General features: G+C 34.9%; 1 protein-coding gene across 1 annotated transcript in view; it reads right to left on the minus strand.

Annotated features, from left to right (window-relative positions):
* Positions 1 to 12,019: 12,019 nt before the first annotated feature.
* BTAF1 (B-TFIID TATA-box binding protein associated factor 1) overlaps positions 12,020 to 14,561 on the minus strand; it is a 91,128-nt gene continuing 88,586 nt past the window's right edge. Inside the window, exon 38 of the mRNA XM_076009983.1 lies at positions 12,020 to 13,579. Within this exon, the coding sequence (XP_075866098.1) occupies positions 13,436 to 13,579 (144 nt within the window). The 3' untranslated portion in view covers positions 12,020 to 13,435. The remainder of the gene's footprint in view (positions 13,580 to 14,561) is intronic.

The following is a 14,561-nucleotide window of genomic DNA, read 5'->3' on the forward strand; positions in this document are numbered from 1 at the left end:
GTTTGAGTTTTTTCCAAAATGTCATATGGTCAGAATCATACAATATGTAGCCTTTTAAAACTGGCTCTGTCACTCAACAATATGCACTTAGGGTTTCTCCATGTCCTTTCCTGGCTTCATAGCTCATTTCTTTTTATCACTGAATAATATTCCATTATATGGATGCACCAGGGTTTTTTTTTTTTTTTTTTTTTCTCTTTAATTCATTTACCTGCTGAAGGACATCTTGGTTGCTTCCTGTTTGGGGCAATCATTAATAAAGCTGCTGTGAATATCCATGTGCAGGTTTTTGTGTGGACACATGCTTTCAATTCATTCGGGTTATAAGCTTCTATGAGCCTGATGGCTGGATTGTATGGTAAGGCTACATATAGGTTTGTAGGAAACAGCCAAACTGTCTTCCAAAGTGGCTGTACCATTTTGCATTTCTACCAGCAATGGGTTCCTGTTCTACATCTTTCACAGCATTTGGTATTATCAGTGTTTTGCATTTTTTTCACCATTCTAAGAGGTGTTTACTGTTAACTGGTTGTTCTAATTTGCCATTCCCTAATGATACATGGTGCAGATCATCTTTTCATATGCTAATTTGCCACCTGCCTCTCTATTTGGTGTCTTGTTCAGATCTTTTGCTCGTTTTTTAATTGAGTTAATAGTTTTCTTATGGTTGGGTTTTAAGAGTTTTTTGTAAATTTTGGATATATGTCTTTTATGTATCTTGCAGATATTTTTTCCCAGTTTGTGGCTTGTCTTACTCTTGTGACAATATCTTTCACAGATGTTTTTAATTTTCATGAAGTTCAACCCATCAGTTTTTTCATGGGTGGTGCCTTTGATGTATCTAAAAGTCATCACCAAACCCTAGGTCATCTAGATTTTTTCCTATTTTACCTTCTAGAAGTTAATAGTTTTGTGTTTTACATTTAGGTCTGTGTCCAATAGACTTTGAGTTAGTTTTTGTGAAAGTTATAAGGAATGTGTTTGTGTCTGTATCTAGATCCCTTTTTTTTTTCTTTTGCATGTGGATGTCTGGCACCATTTGTTGAAAAGACCATCTTTTCTCCACCGAATTGCCTTTGCTCCTTATAGTGATTAATTTTTGAATGTTGAACCAGCCTTGCATATCTGGGATAAATCCCACCTGGTCATGGTATATATATTCTTTGTATACATTTTTGGATTTAATTTGCTATTTTGTTGAGGATTTTTGCATTTATATTCACAAGAGATAATTGTCCATAGTTTTTTTTTTTTTTTTCTTGTAATGTCTTTATCTGGTTCATAGTAGTATAGTAGTCCCCTCCTTATCTGTGGAGGATACGTTCCAGTCCACCCAGAGGATATCTGAAACTGTAGATACTACTGAATCCTACACATGCTATGTTTTTCCTATACATACATGCCTGTGATAAAGTTTAATTTACAAGTTAGGCACAGGAAGAGATTAATAATAACTAATAGAATAATTACAACAATATACTGTAATAAAAGTTATGTGAATGTGGTCTCTCTCTCTCTCAAAATACCTCATTGTCCTGTACTCGCCCTTCTTCTTGTGATGATATAAAATGCCTACATGATTAGATGAAGCGAGACGAATGCCGCAGGCACTGTGACATGGTGTTAGGCTATGGTTGACCTTGTGATGGTACATCAGAAGGAGGATCATCTGCTTCGGGTAATCCTTGATCACCAAGCCACGATGATGTCAGTGGTTGGATGTCAGGAGCAGACGATGTTGATGATTCATGGGTGGGAAGTGTATACAGCAGGTATCCTCAAACTACGGCCCCCGGGCCACATGCAGGTGTTTTTTTGCCCGTTTGTTTTTTTACTTCAAAATAAGATATGTGCAGTGTGCATAGGAATTTGTTCATAGTTTTTTTTAAACTGTAGTCCGGCCCTCCAACGGTCTGAGGGACAGTGAAGTGGCCCGCTGTTTAAAAAGTGTGAGGACCCCTGGTATACAGCATGGATACACTGGACAGGGGGATGCTTTGCGGCCCAGGTGGAGTGGAGCGGGACAGCATGAGATTTCCTCACGCTACTCAGAATCCAGTTTAAAGCTTACAAATTGTTAATTTCTGGAATTTTCCATTTAATATTTTTAGACCAGAGTTTCCCGTGGGCAACTGAAACAGAGGAAAGTGAAACCATGAGTTGCGGAAGGGGTTGCTGTCGTCACACACTGGGTAGAGGAAGTGTTCCTCCTGCTTCTATATTCTGGAAGAGATTGTGGAGAATTGGCATCCTTTTTCTGTAGGTGTTTGGTAGAATTCATCAGTGAAAACATCTGGGGCTGAAGCTTTCTATTTTGGAAACTTGTTATTGATTCAATCTCCCTATTCAGATTATCTATTTCTCCCTGTGTGAGTTTTAATAAATTGTGCCTTTCAAAGAATTGATCTGTTTCATACAAGTTATCAAATTTGTGGGCGCATAGTTATTAATATTCCTTTATTATCTTTTTAATGCCCATGGGATCAGTAGTGATGCCCTCTCTTTATGAGTAATTAGTGTCTTCTCTGTCTCGCTCTCTCTCTTTTTTTGTTAGTCTGGTTAGAGGTTTATCAATTTTACTGATCTTTTCAAAGAGTCTACTTTTGGTTTCATTGATATTCTCCATCATTTTCCTGTTTTCAATATCATTGATTTTTGCTCTAATTTTTCTCCTGTTTTTATTAGTTTTATGTTACTCTTTCTCTAGCTTTCCAAAGTGGAAGTTTAGGCTTTTGATTTTTATAACTTCATTAGTAATATTTGCATTCAGTGTTATAAATTTGGCTGGCATGGTGGCTCACATCTGTAATCCTAGCACTCTGGGAGGACAAGTCGGGAGGTCTCAGGAGTTTGAGACCAGTCTGAGCAAGAGTGAGATCCTGTCTCTATGAAAAATAGAATAATTAGCCGGGCATGGTAGCGCATCCCTGTAGTCCCAGCTACTAGAGAGGCTGAGGCAGGAGGATTGCTTGAGTCCAGGAGTTGGAGGTTGCAGTGAGCTATGATGATGCCACTGCACTCTAGCCAGCGTGAGAGAGTAAAACCTTGTCTCAAAAAATACCCCCCCAAACCCCACAAAAAACAACTATAAATTTCTCTGAGTTGCTGCTTTTACTACATCCCACAAATTGTTGTACTTTCATTTCCTCAAAATATTTTAAAATTTCTCTTGAGATTTCTTCTTTGACCCATATGTTATTTATAAATGTGTTTAATCTCCAAATATCTCGGAATTTTCCAGCTATCTTTGTATTAAATGATTTCTAGTTTAATCCCTTTGTGATCTGAGAACACAGATCTTGTATCTTTGTGTCACACTTTGTATGATTTCTATCATTTTAAGTTTGTTGAGATGTATATCATGGCCCAGCGTATGGTCTATCTTGGTCAATGTTCCATGTCACCTTGAGAAGTATGTTTATTCTGTTGGGTGTTGTTCAGCTAAATTCTTATGGATTTTCTGCCTGTTAGATCTGTTAATTACTGACAGATGTGTGTTGAAGCCTCTCACTACAGTTTAGCTTTGTCAGTTTTTGCCTCACGTATTGAGACGATCTGTCATTAGGTGCATACACATTAAGAATTGTTGTCTTCATGGAGAATTGGCCCCGCTAATATTATATAATGCCCCTCGTTACCCCGAATAATTTTCTTGTTATGAATTCTGCCTTGGCTGAAATTAATACAGCTATTGCAGCTTTCTTCTGCTTTATGTTAACATGGTATATCTTTCTCCATCCCTTTATTTTTTAATTTTAATTTTTAATTGAAGTAAAAAACATCAAATTTACTGTCTTACCATTTCTAAGCATACAGTTCAGGAACGTTAAACATATTCACATTGTCCTGCAATTGGTCTGTAAAACTTTTTCATCTTGCAAAACTGAAACCCTGTATCCATTGAGCAATAACTCTGTTTTCCTTCCCCTCTATACACCAGCAACCACCATTCTATTATTCATTCTGTTTCTATGAATTTGACTACTCCAGAAACCTCATGTAGGTGGAATCATACAGTATTTGTCTTTTTATGACTGGCTTATTTTAATATCCATGTTATTAGCATAATGTCCTAAGGATTCATCCATGTTGTAGCATGTGTCAGGATTTCCTTTTTAAAAAGCCAAATCATATTCCATTGTACGTATATACAGTTTGTTTATTCATTCATCTGTTGATGAACATTTGGGTTGTTTCCATCTGTTAGCTATTGTGAATAATGCTATAAACAGGGTATACAAGTATTTTTGTGACCCTGCTTTCTTTTGGATATATATCCAGAAGTGGAATTGCTGGATCATATGGCAATTCTATTTTTTAGAGCGACGGCCATACTGTTTTCCACAATGGCTACACAATTTTACATTCCTAAGAGCTGTGCAAAAGGATTTCAATTTCTCCACACCTTTGCCAACACTTGGTATTTTTTGATTTTTTTTTAATAGTAGCCATCTTAAAGGCTAATGTGTGTGCGGTGATTCTCTCCCTTTAATCTGTGTCTTTATATTTAAAGTGGGTTTCTTGTTGTTTTTAACATATAGTTGGGTTTTATTTTTTTCTTACCTACCATCTCAGTTTCTGCCTTTTAAGTAGTGTATTTAGTCCATTCAAATTTAAAGTGATTGATATAGTTGGATTAATATCTACCATATTTATAGTTAATTTCTATTTGGTACTTTCATTCTTTCCTTTTAAATCTTCCCTTTTCTGCCTTCTCTGGATTTAATTGAGCATATTATAAAATTCTATTTTCACTCCACTCTTAAACTATCAATTATACTTGTTTTTAAAATATTTTTAGTGGTGTCCCAAGGATTGGCAGTTTACATTTTCACTAATCTAAGCTCACTTTCAAATAACACTTCATGTATAGTGTTGGTACCTTATGACAGAGATATGTGGTTCGGTGTCTGATGTTAATTTTAGTAAATTTTCAGTCATCATTACTTATTTCTTCTTCTTTATTCTCCTTCTGATATTTCCATAATGCATGTTATGCCTTTTGTAATTGCCCTACAGTTCTTAGATATGGTTGTGTCCTTTCCATTATTTTTTTCTCATTGTGTTTCAGTTTGGGAGGTTTCTATTGCTTTATCTTCAAGCTCATGGATTCTTTCCTCAGCCATGTCCAGTCTACTGGTAAGTCCATCAAAAGTATTTCTCATTTCTGTTACAACGTTTTTGACTTTTAGCATTTCCTATTGGTTCTTAGATTTTCAATCTCTTTTTACATTATCCTTCTGTTCTTGCTTACTGTCCACTTTTTCCATTAGAGCCCCTAGCTTATTAATAATAGTTATATATCTCCTCTGATAATGCCAAAATCTTTGCCATATTTAAATCTGTTACTAATGCTTGCTTTGTCTCTTCTGGTTGTCTTTTCTTGCCTTAGCATGTCATGCAATTTTTTTTTGTTGTTGTTGAAAACAAGACGTGATATATTGAGAAGTAGGAACTGAAGTAAATAGAACTTTATTTGTATGGCTGTATTTAATGTCTGCTGTAGGTGGAGGTGTCAGAAACTTCAATTTTCTCTGGAGTCCTTATTTTGTTTCCACGCTTGTCTTTGGGTTTCCCTAAAATGTGTTTTAAAAAACAGCTTTATTGAGATATAATTCACATACCATTCATCCATTTAAAATGCACAATTCAATGACATTTAGTTTATGATATGTGCAACCATCACCACAATTTTAAAACATTTTCACCACCTCACAAAGAAATCTGTACCCTTTACTTATCACCCCTGTATACTGGACTCCTAACCCAAAGCAATCACTAATTTTCTGCCTCTAGATTTCCGTTTTGGACATTTTATATGAATGGAATCTTGGGTGTTGTCTTCTGTGGCTGACTTCTTTCACTTACCATGTTTCATGGTTCATCCATGTTGTAGCATGTATCAGTATTTCATCCCTTTTTTATGGCCAAATAATAATTCATTGTATGGTTACACTACATTTTGTTTATATATCTGTCAGTTGACAGACATTTAGATTGTTTCTACCCTTTTTCTATTATGAATAATGCTGCTATAAACATTTGTGGTACAAGTTTTTGTGTGGACATACGTTTTCTTTACTCTTAGGTAAATATCTAAGCATGGGATTGGTGGGTGGTCATGTGTATGTTTAACTTTATAGGACACTGCCAAAATGTTTTCTAAAGTAGCTGCACTATTTTGCATTCCAAACAGCAATATGGGTTCAGTTGTTGTGCATCTTTATCAGCAGTTGCTATTGTCAGTTTTAAAAAATTTGAGCTATTCTTCCAAGTGCGTAATGGTAGTGATACACCACTACACACCTATTAGAAGAGGTGTTAAGCATCTTTTCATGTGCTTATTTTCCTTTCATGTATCTTCTTTGGGGATGTGTTTGTTTAAATCTTTTGCCCATTCTTAAATTTGGCCGTTTCCTTTTGAGACAGAGTCTCACTCTGTGGCGTGGGCTAAAGTGCCGTGGCGTCAGCCTAGCTCACAGCAACCTCAAACTCCTGGGCTCAAGAAATCCTCCTGCCTCAACCTCCTGAGTAGCTGGGACTACAGGCGTGCGCCACCATGCCTAGCTAATTTTTTCTATATATTTTAGTTGGCCAATTAATTTTTTTTCTATTTTTTAGAGACAGGGGTCTCGCTCTTGCTCAGGCTGGTTTTGAACTCCTGACCTTGAGCGATCTGTCTGCCTCTGCATCCTAGACTGCCAGGATTATAGGTGTGAGCCACCCACCACGCCCGGCTGGGCTGTTTCCTTCTTGAGTTTTTTTTTCAGCATATTATGGGGCTACAAATGTTTTTTTTTCTTAATATTAATAAAATTTCTTTTTTCTTCTCTCTCTTTTTTTTTTACTAAAATCCACGCTGAGATGTGTGCATGGGGGTACAAATGTTACGGTTACATATATTGCCCATACCCTCTCTCCCCCCTTGAGTCAGAGCTTCAAGTATGACCATCCCCCAAACGTTGCACATCTCACTCATTATGTTTGTATATACCCATCCCCTCCTCCCCCCTCCCACCTGCCTGACACCCAATAAATGTTATTCCTGTATGTCCACTTAGGTGTTGATCCGTTAATACCAATTTGCTGGTGAGTACATGTGGTGCTTGTTTTTCCATTCTTGAGATACTTAGTAGAATGGGTTCCAGCTCTATCCAGGAAAATACAAGAGGTGCTATATCACCATTGTTTCTCAAAGCTGAATAGTACTCCATGGTATACATATACCACATTTTATTAATCCACTCATGAATTGATGGGCACTTGGGTTGTTTCCACAATTGTGAATTGTGCTGCTATAAACATTTGAGTGCAGGTGTCTTTTTCATAAAGTGACTTTTGGGTAGATGCCCAGTAGAGGAATTGCTGGATCAAATGGTAGATCTACTTGTATCGCTTTAAGGTATCTCCATATTGCTTTCCACAGAGGTTGAACTAGTTTGCAGTCCCACCAGCAGTGTAGGAGTGTTCCCATCTCTCCACATCCATGCCAACATTTATTGTTTGGGGACTTTTTGATTATTTTTAGTAGAGATGGGGTCTCACTATGTTGCCCAGTGCTGGTCCGGAACTTCTGGTCTCAGTCATTTCTCCTACCTCAGCTTCCCCAGAGTGCTGGGATTACAGGCATGAGTCACTACACCCAGCCTCTTTTCAATCTTTTTAAGTCTTTCAAATAGTGAAAGTTCTTAAATTTTTTTAAAAGTTCTATCATTTCTTTATGGACTGTGCTTTTTGTGTCACATCTAGGTAATCGTTGCCCAAACTAAAGTCACCCATTTTTTTGATGTTTCCTTCTAAAAGTTTTATAAAATATCTGTAATCAATTTTGAGTTAAATTTTGCTAAATACAATTTGAGGTATGTATGTTCTTTTTGGCTTTTATGGTTTTTAGCATATTAGACATCCAGTTTTTTAAAAGATCATCCTTTCTTCATTGAATTGTCTTAACACTTTTGTAGAAAATCAATTGACTATAAGTGTAGTTATATTTGCAGTCAATCAATTCTCTTCCACTGGTCTATATTTATACCAAACTATACTGCAGTAGTTTGCTTTCCATATAAATTATAGAATTAGGTAGATTTCTATAAAAAAAAAGTTCTGGGATTTTGATTGGAATTACTTTTAGTATACATATCAGAACTGAAATCTTAATACAGAATTTTCAATCCATAAACATGGTGTATCTCCCCATTTTTCAAGGTCTTTTTGATTTCTTTCATCAGTGTTTTATAGTTTTTACCATGTAGACCTTTTACATATTTTGTAAATATGAACTTATACATAGTTCATGGATTTTGGTGCTATTATATATATGTTAAAATTTCAATTGCCAACTTCTAGTATATAGAAATACAATTGATTTTTTTTAATGTATTGACTTTATATCCCACAAATTTGCTAAATCACTTAGTTCTAGAAGCTATTGTAGATTCTTTGGGATTTTCCACACATACTATCAAGTTGTGAGTAGAAAGTTTTATTTCTTACTTTCTAGTCTGTATTATCTTTGGTTTTTATCATGTTAATGTACTGGCTAGGACCTCAAGTATATTGTTGAATAGGAGTGGAAAAAGTGGGCACTATGTAATTTGAATTTCTTGAAATTTGCCAGGATTTGCATTATGGCTCAGCATATCATCAGTTTTGGTAAATATTTCATATGAATTGCCAAAGAATGTATTCTGGAGTTGTTTGGTATATCTATTTATATAACATAAATGCCAATTAAGTCACATTTGTTAATTGTATTATTATAATTGTACTATTGCATTTTTTCTTCTCATCCACTTGTTCTATTGAGAGGTGTGTTTAAATCCCACTATGACCTTGAACTTGTCTTTTTTTTGTTCTGTCCATGTTTGCTTTATGTATTTTGAAGTATATTATCAATTTAGAGTTACCATTCCCTCCTAGTTCACTGAGTCTTTTATTAGGAGATACCCCTCCTTATTACAAGTGACACTTTTTGCCTGAAGGCGATTTTTTCTGAAATTAATGTAACTATGCCAACTGTTGGCTTTGGTTTCCTCCTTCCTCACTGATCTTTGAGCTTTTCCTGTTGTGTCTGGTACATATGTTTTGGTTCTGATCTTTACCTAAATGGACTCAAATCATACTTTTTTCTTTCTTTTTATACTCACTGCTGTTTTTGGTTTTGAGATCTATCCATGTTTTATTAGTTACTGATTGACTTCTCACTGCTCTATAGGGTTCCACTATATAAATAAACCCCAGGAGTTTATAAGTACCATACCTTATGGTATCAGTACCATACCTTAAAATTTGGATAGTAGGAAAACCAGTTAGATCACAGTGGTCCCCAAACTTTTTGGCAGCAGGACTGGTTTCATGGAAGACAATTTTTCAATGGATGGAGGTGCTTAGGCAGATGTGAGCAATGGGGAGCAGCTGTACATACAGATGAAGCTTTGCTCGCTTACTCCTCTCCTGCTGTGCGGCCCAGTTCCTACCAGGTCACGGACCAGTACGAGTTCACGGCCTGGGGATTGGGGACCACAGAGTAGTCTAGGAGATAGTAGTCTAGGAGAGGCAAGATGGTGGTGGGAACTACAATGGAAGCAGTGGAAATGGAGAAGGGTGAACAGATTTGGAATATATTTTGTAGCTAGGGATGACAGAACTTGACGGATGCAGGAGTGTGCAAAAAACAGACCTGACTCAAGGGTGACTCTTGTCTATTTTCCTATGATCTCCTTTTCCTTTTGGACCTCCTAATAAGTTTATATTAGATTCTCTAATTCTATCTTCCACGACTTTTGCCTTCTCTTTCTTACTTTCTCCCATCGAAGTACTAACACCAGGCCTGACGCTGCTTAGTTTCCAAGATCAGACGAGATCGTGTGTGTTCAGGGTGGTATGGGTGTAGACTCTTTCTTACTATTAATTCATCTCTCTGTATCACATTATAGGTAATTTTGTAAGATTAACATTCCAGTTCACATGTTTTCTCTTCAACTGTGTCTAATCTGCATTGATAACTATTTTATTTATTGGTTCTTCAAATTTGTCTAATCTTTCATATTATTTCCTTATTTTTATATCTAATTATTTTAATCATATTGTTTTATGGCATTTCAAATTATTTTATTTGCAATTCTTAAAGAACTAATTCTGTTTGTATCTGCCAACTTTCTCTTATAGATGATGTTAATATATATGGTGTGTAAACTTAATCTTTCCCCCTATGGTAATCCTATAGGACCTTACCTGCAACTTTCCTTATAGGGCAGTTTTGTATTTGCTTCTCCTGAGTGCAGAATTTATTATATTTTCTTGACTTGTGGTTCTTACAGTATACAACACTTAGCATAAACCCAGACCTTAAACTTACCTGTGGTGCAAGCCTGGGGTTCTGATTTCTCATAGGTGACTTTGTGTTTCTGGGCTCATGGATGCTTGTTCTAGTACTATTTGAATACATGATCTCTTTGTAGATCTATGGAAGGGATTGAGTCTCTTGTCTGTCCATGGATATTAGGATCTCAGCCTATATAATATATAATATTCAATAGAACCTCACTGGTTTCAGTACATTTATCAGAGCCTCATAGGAATCCTTTCTTGATGCAGGAAGCAATTTTGATCTCATTAGAGATGGCTGACTGTGCTGTGTTGAATAGCAAACATTTTCTATTAATTGATATAACTCAAGTTTTTGTTTTATTGATTCACATTGAGTTCTCTGGCATAACATATCTTCCCTGCTATCAATTTCACTTTAGATACCACTGATACCAGCATGTATTCTGGGAAACTGAAGTCTGCAGTAGATTATATTGAGATTAAATATTTAGAACAGGTATGTGATGGAATGCTCACTACTTTTCTATAATTTCTATTATGTTCTTGTATTTCCACTTTTGCCTCTAAGTGATCACATTCTCAAATAGCTTCACTGGGATATTTACTATTGAATAAGTTCATATAAACTATCCACAAGGAATAAGGATATTGATCAGTCCCAAACATTAAAGACTTTTGCCCTTGTTACCATTATGATAAACTCTTGTTCAAAGACTAGAATATTTTTTGGAGAAATGTTTGTGGAATAAATTTGTGTGTGTCTGTGTGTGTGTATAAAACTGTGTATATATGAGAAAGAAAAATTATACCCAGATGCCCAAATTTTAAGATATTTCTACAGGAAACATAAGTGCTGAGACTGATAATCTCTGAATCTATAATTATTTTTAACTATTTGAAATTGCCTATTATAAACACACAAAAAATAGGGAAACAATACAGTGGATATTTGTGAATCTATTACCCAACTTAAAATTGTTATCAATGTTCTATCATGCTTGTTTTATTTCGCACACCCACACATTTTAAAAAGTGTAACTACCAAATCATGACATCCATACGGTTGACAACATTTCTTTAATGGCATTCATTACTCAGTTCAGTTTTCCTCATGTCTCCATTATTCTTAAGATGTACTACTATGACTAGGTCACTTAACTGAGAAGACTTAGTTCTTGCTTGTTTATGTTTTCCTTTGTATTGAAAGCTGGAACATGTGTCTTAATATTTTACAACTCAAAAGGTTACTTTTTAAATGTTATAGACACATTTCTTCCCTCTCAGCCTTGGCTTGTATCTCTCATTCAGAGACAACTACAATTACCATTTTCTTGTCTATCCTTCTAGAAATATTTTTAACACATATTTTTAGATTAAACTCTTGTAAAATTTAAACCACCTCTAGCCTTTCAACTGGGGAGGAAAAAACTAATTTTTATGGTATGAATTCTTTTTTTCTAAGTATGTAGGTAGCAATATATCAATTACTTTGAGCTATATTAAAGAGCTGGTTTATGGAAATAGTAAATAGTTAATAAAAAATTCAACTCAAGAACACTGGATATTCTATATAATGTCATGAGTTTCCATTTGGTCTTCGTCTTTTTAAAAACCTGTATATTGGAACTAATAATTGTAATCTTGTTCTTTCTAGTGATCATTTCCTACAAATAACACACAGTTGCATATATTTACAGTTTCAATCTTATATTTATTCTCTTGTGGAATGCTAGGTTTAATGTTACAGTATGGTTGTCAAAGCTACTGAAATGTGACAAATGTCCATGTCTAAATGCTGCAGAACAGTATAATTTTAATGATTTTAAACAAAACACATGTTATTGTACAGTTGAGGTCTGATGGTTTTTAAACTGATGCCTATGTGTATGGCCAGCCACAAACCTTGGGGATGTTTATTACTGTACACATATATACAAATATATCCATACATATGTATGCACACAGGCATGTATTAATTTATGTGTGAAATTTATAAAATTATATATACATACACATACATGCATATCTACCTACATATACCCACCCTCACCATTGAGCTCACTTTTCTAACACTAATCAGTTTCATGCCCAATTCTTATTGCTGCCCAGTATATCTACATGATTTTAGTGCCAATACCAAGCACATTTTTGGGTGCAGGATAGGTACATTTGTGCATATAGATATGTGTATCTGTGTATGTCTGTGTATAAAAAGGTAATCTTTCTCCCTTTTATGTTTCAATCATGCATTACTACAATAAACAGTCTTTTCACATAGGTTTTGGAATTCTAAACAGTGTAAAATCTACTTCTGGAAAACTGTATATGTTCATAGTTACAAAAAATATATTATATATATGATTGAAACCTATTGAGTACATATGTTCTTTGAATCTGGCTATATCCTAGCCATTAGATAAATTAAAAAAAAACCACCCTCTTAATAGGATGTTATGGTAGCCTTAAATATACCATTACCTGTATTTAGAATAGTTGATATTATATTTTAAAAGTTGAAAAAATGATGTTAAAGATTTGAAAAACACTATGCAGCTACATTAAATATATAAAGGTTTCCACCAAAGACCTAAATTCATTGTCTAACATTTTCATGTTCCAAGACTGACCAATATCATAGTCATTATTCTTATATTCTTAAAATTATGGCTCATTAAGGCTTTTATACAAAAAAAGCCCTATTTTTCATCAATTATAAAAACGAGTTCTATTTAAAAGAAAAAATGTACATGAACACTAAAGTACTCATGGATATCATCCTGTACAAAGTGACTATGTAAAGATAGGAGGCTTGTTCCTAGTAAGAACAACTCCTGGTAGCACACGTAAACCTGGTTTGGTTCCTCTGCTCTGCAGCTTTTCAGTATGTAAAATTTAAACCATTTCACATTAACATTTAAATTTAATACAGTGCAAATATTTGAGAATAACTTGTTCCCCCCAGTGAAACAAGAGCCAGCGTTATGCTGAATATTCTTCAGATCTATTTACACATTGAGTTAAAAGTTCACCATAAACTTAGAAATTTGCTGAATATCAGCAGAAATGTAACTGAACTAGCAGCAATTGCATTTACAACATTTGATAGTTACTTGAGAGAATGCATAAAATTTTCCAGGCTGTATTCTGAATCATATTGTTCTTGATCCCAAAGATCACTCAGGTTTTCAAGAATTGATTTCATACTTGCTTTTCCAGAAGTAGAGGTGTCAGCTTTTTCTGCTTTGCCATCCTTAAGAAAAATTAACAAAAAGATAAAATGAAAGATTAACTTCAGAAATTATGTATTTTTAAAAAATATCACACTTGTTAATAACATTCCAATTATTCAACATAGTTGAATAATTCATGTGATGATGAATTTCATGATCTCAAAAGATAACCCATTCTGTTTTCCCATAGCTCTAATTATTATTTGGAAAGAACTTCAAAATTACGGAAGAATTATAGGAACATTACAAAGAACTCATTTGCTTTTTCTTTGTCTCTCCTCATACATATGTACATTTGTATGTATATATGGATATGTGTAATAGTCAGAAATATAGCTAGGAATCAGTTTTTTCCCTTAAGCACCTGAGAGAAAGTTGTAGACATCATGTCTCTTTACCCCTAGATAGAAATCAGCATTTATTCCTAAGAACAAAGACATTCTGTTACATACAAAGATCAGATTAAGGAAATTTAACACTGATATACTAAAATGTTCATTAGTCGATTTTCAAATTCTGTCAGTTGTCCCAATAGGCCTTTATGGCAATAGCTCTCATTTAACTGGAACATTCCCCTGAGCCCAGTTCTGCTCACTGAGCCACCCATAAGAATATTGTTTCAAACAGAATAAGAGCTATTTTCTTTGAGGCTTCTTTTTTCTACATTAAACATCTCTTGTTTTTTCACTTACTTTATATGATATGATTGAAGAACCTTCCCTGATTCTAGCCATTAGAGACTTATTGTTACTGTTTAAAATGTAGCACCCAGACTACTACTTTTCCTCAGACTTGGATGCTACAATTCTGTTATTACGGCTAGTTTTTGTTGGGTATTTTTGTTTTCTGTAGACAGTCTCACTCTGTCCCCCAGACTGGAGTGCAGTTGTACAATCAGAGCTCACTGCAGCCTTGAACTCCTGGACTCCAGTGATCCTCTTGCCTTACCTCCCCCAAATAGCTGGGACACTACCATGCTTGGCTAATTATTTATTCTTTTGG

The sequence above is a fragment of the Microcebus murinus genome, chromosome 14, assembly GCF_040939455.1.
Source record: "Microcebus murinus isolate Inina chromosome 14, M.murinus_Inina_mat1.0, whole genome shotgun sequence".
NCBI lineage: Eukaryota > Metazoa > Chordata > Mammalia > Primates > Cheirogaleidae > Microcebus > Microcebus murinus.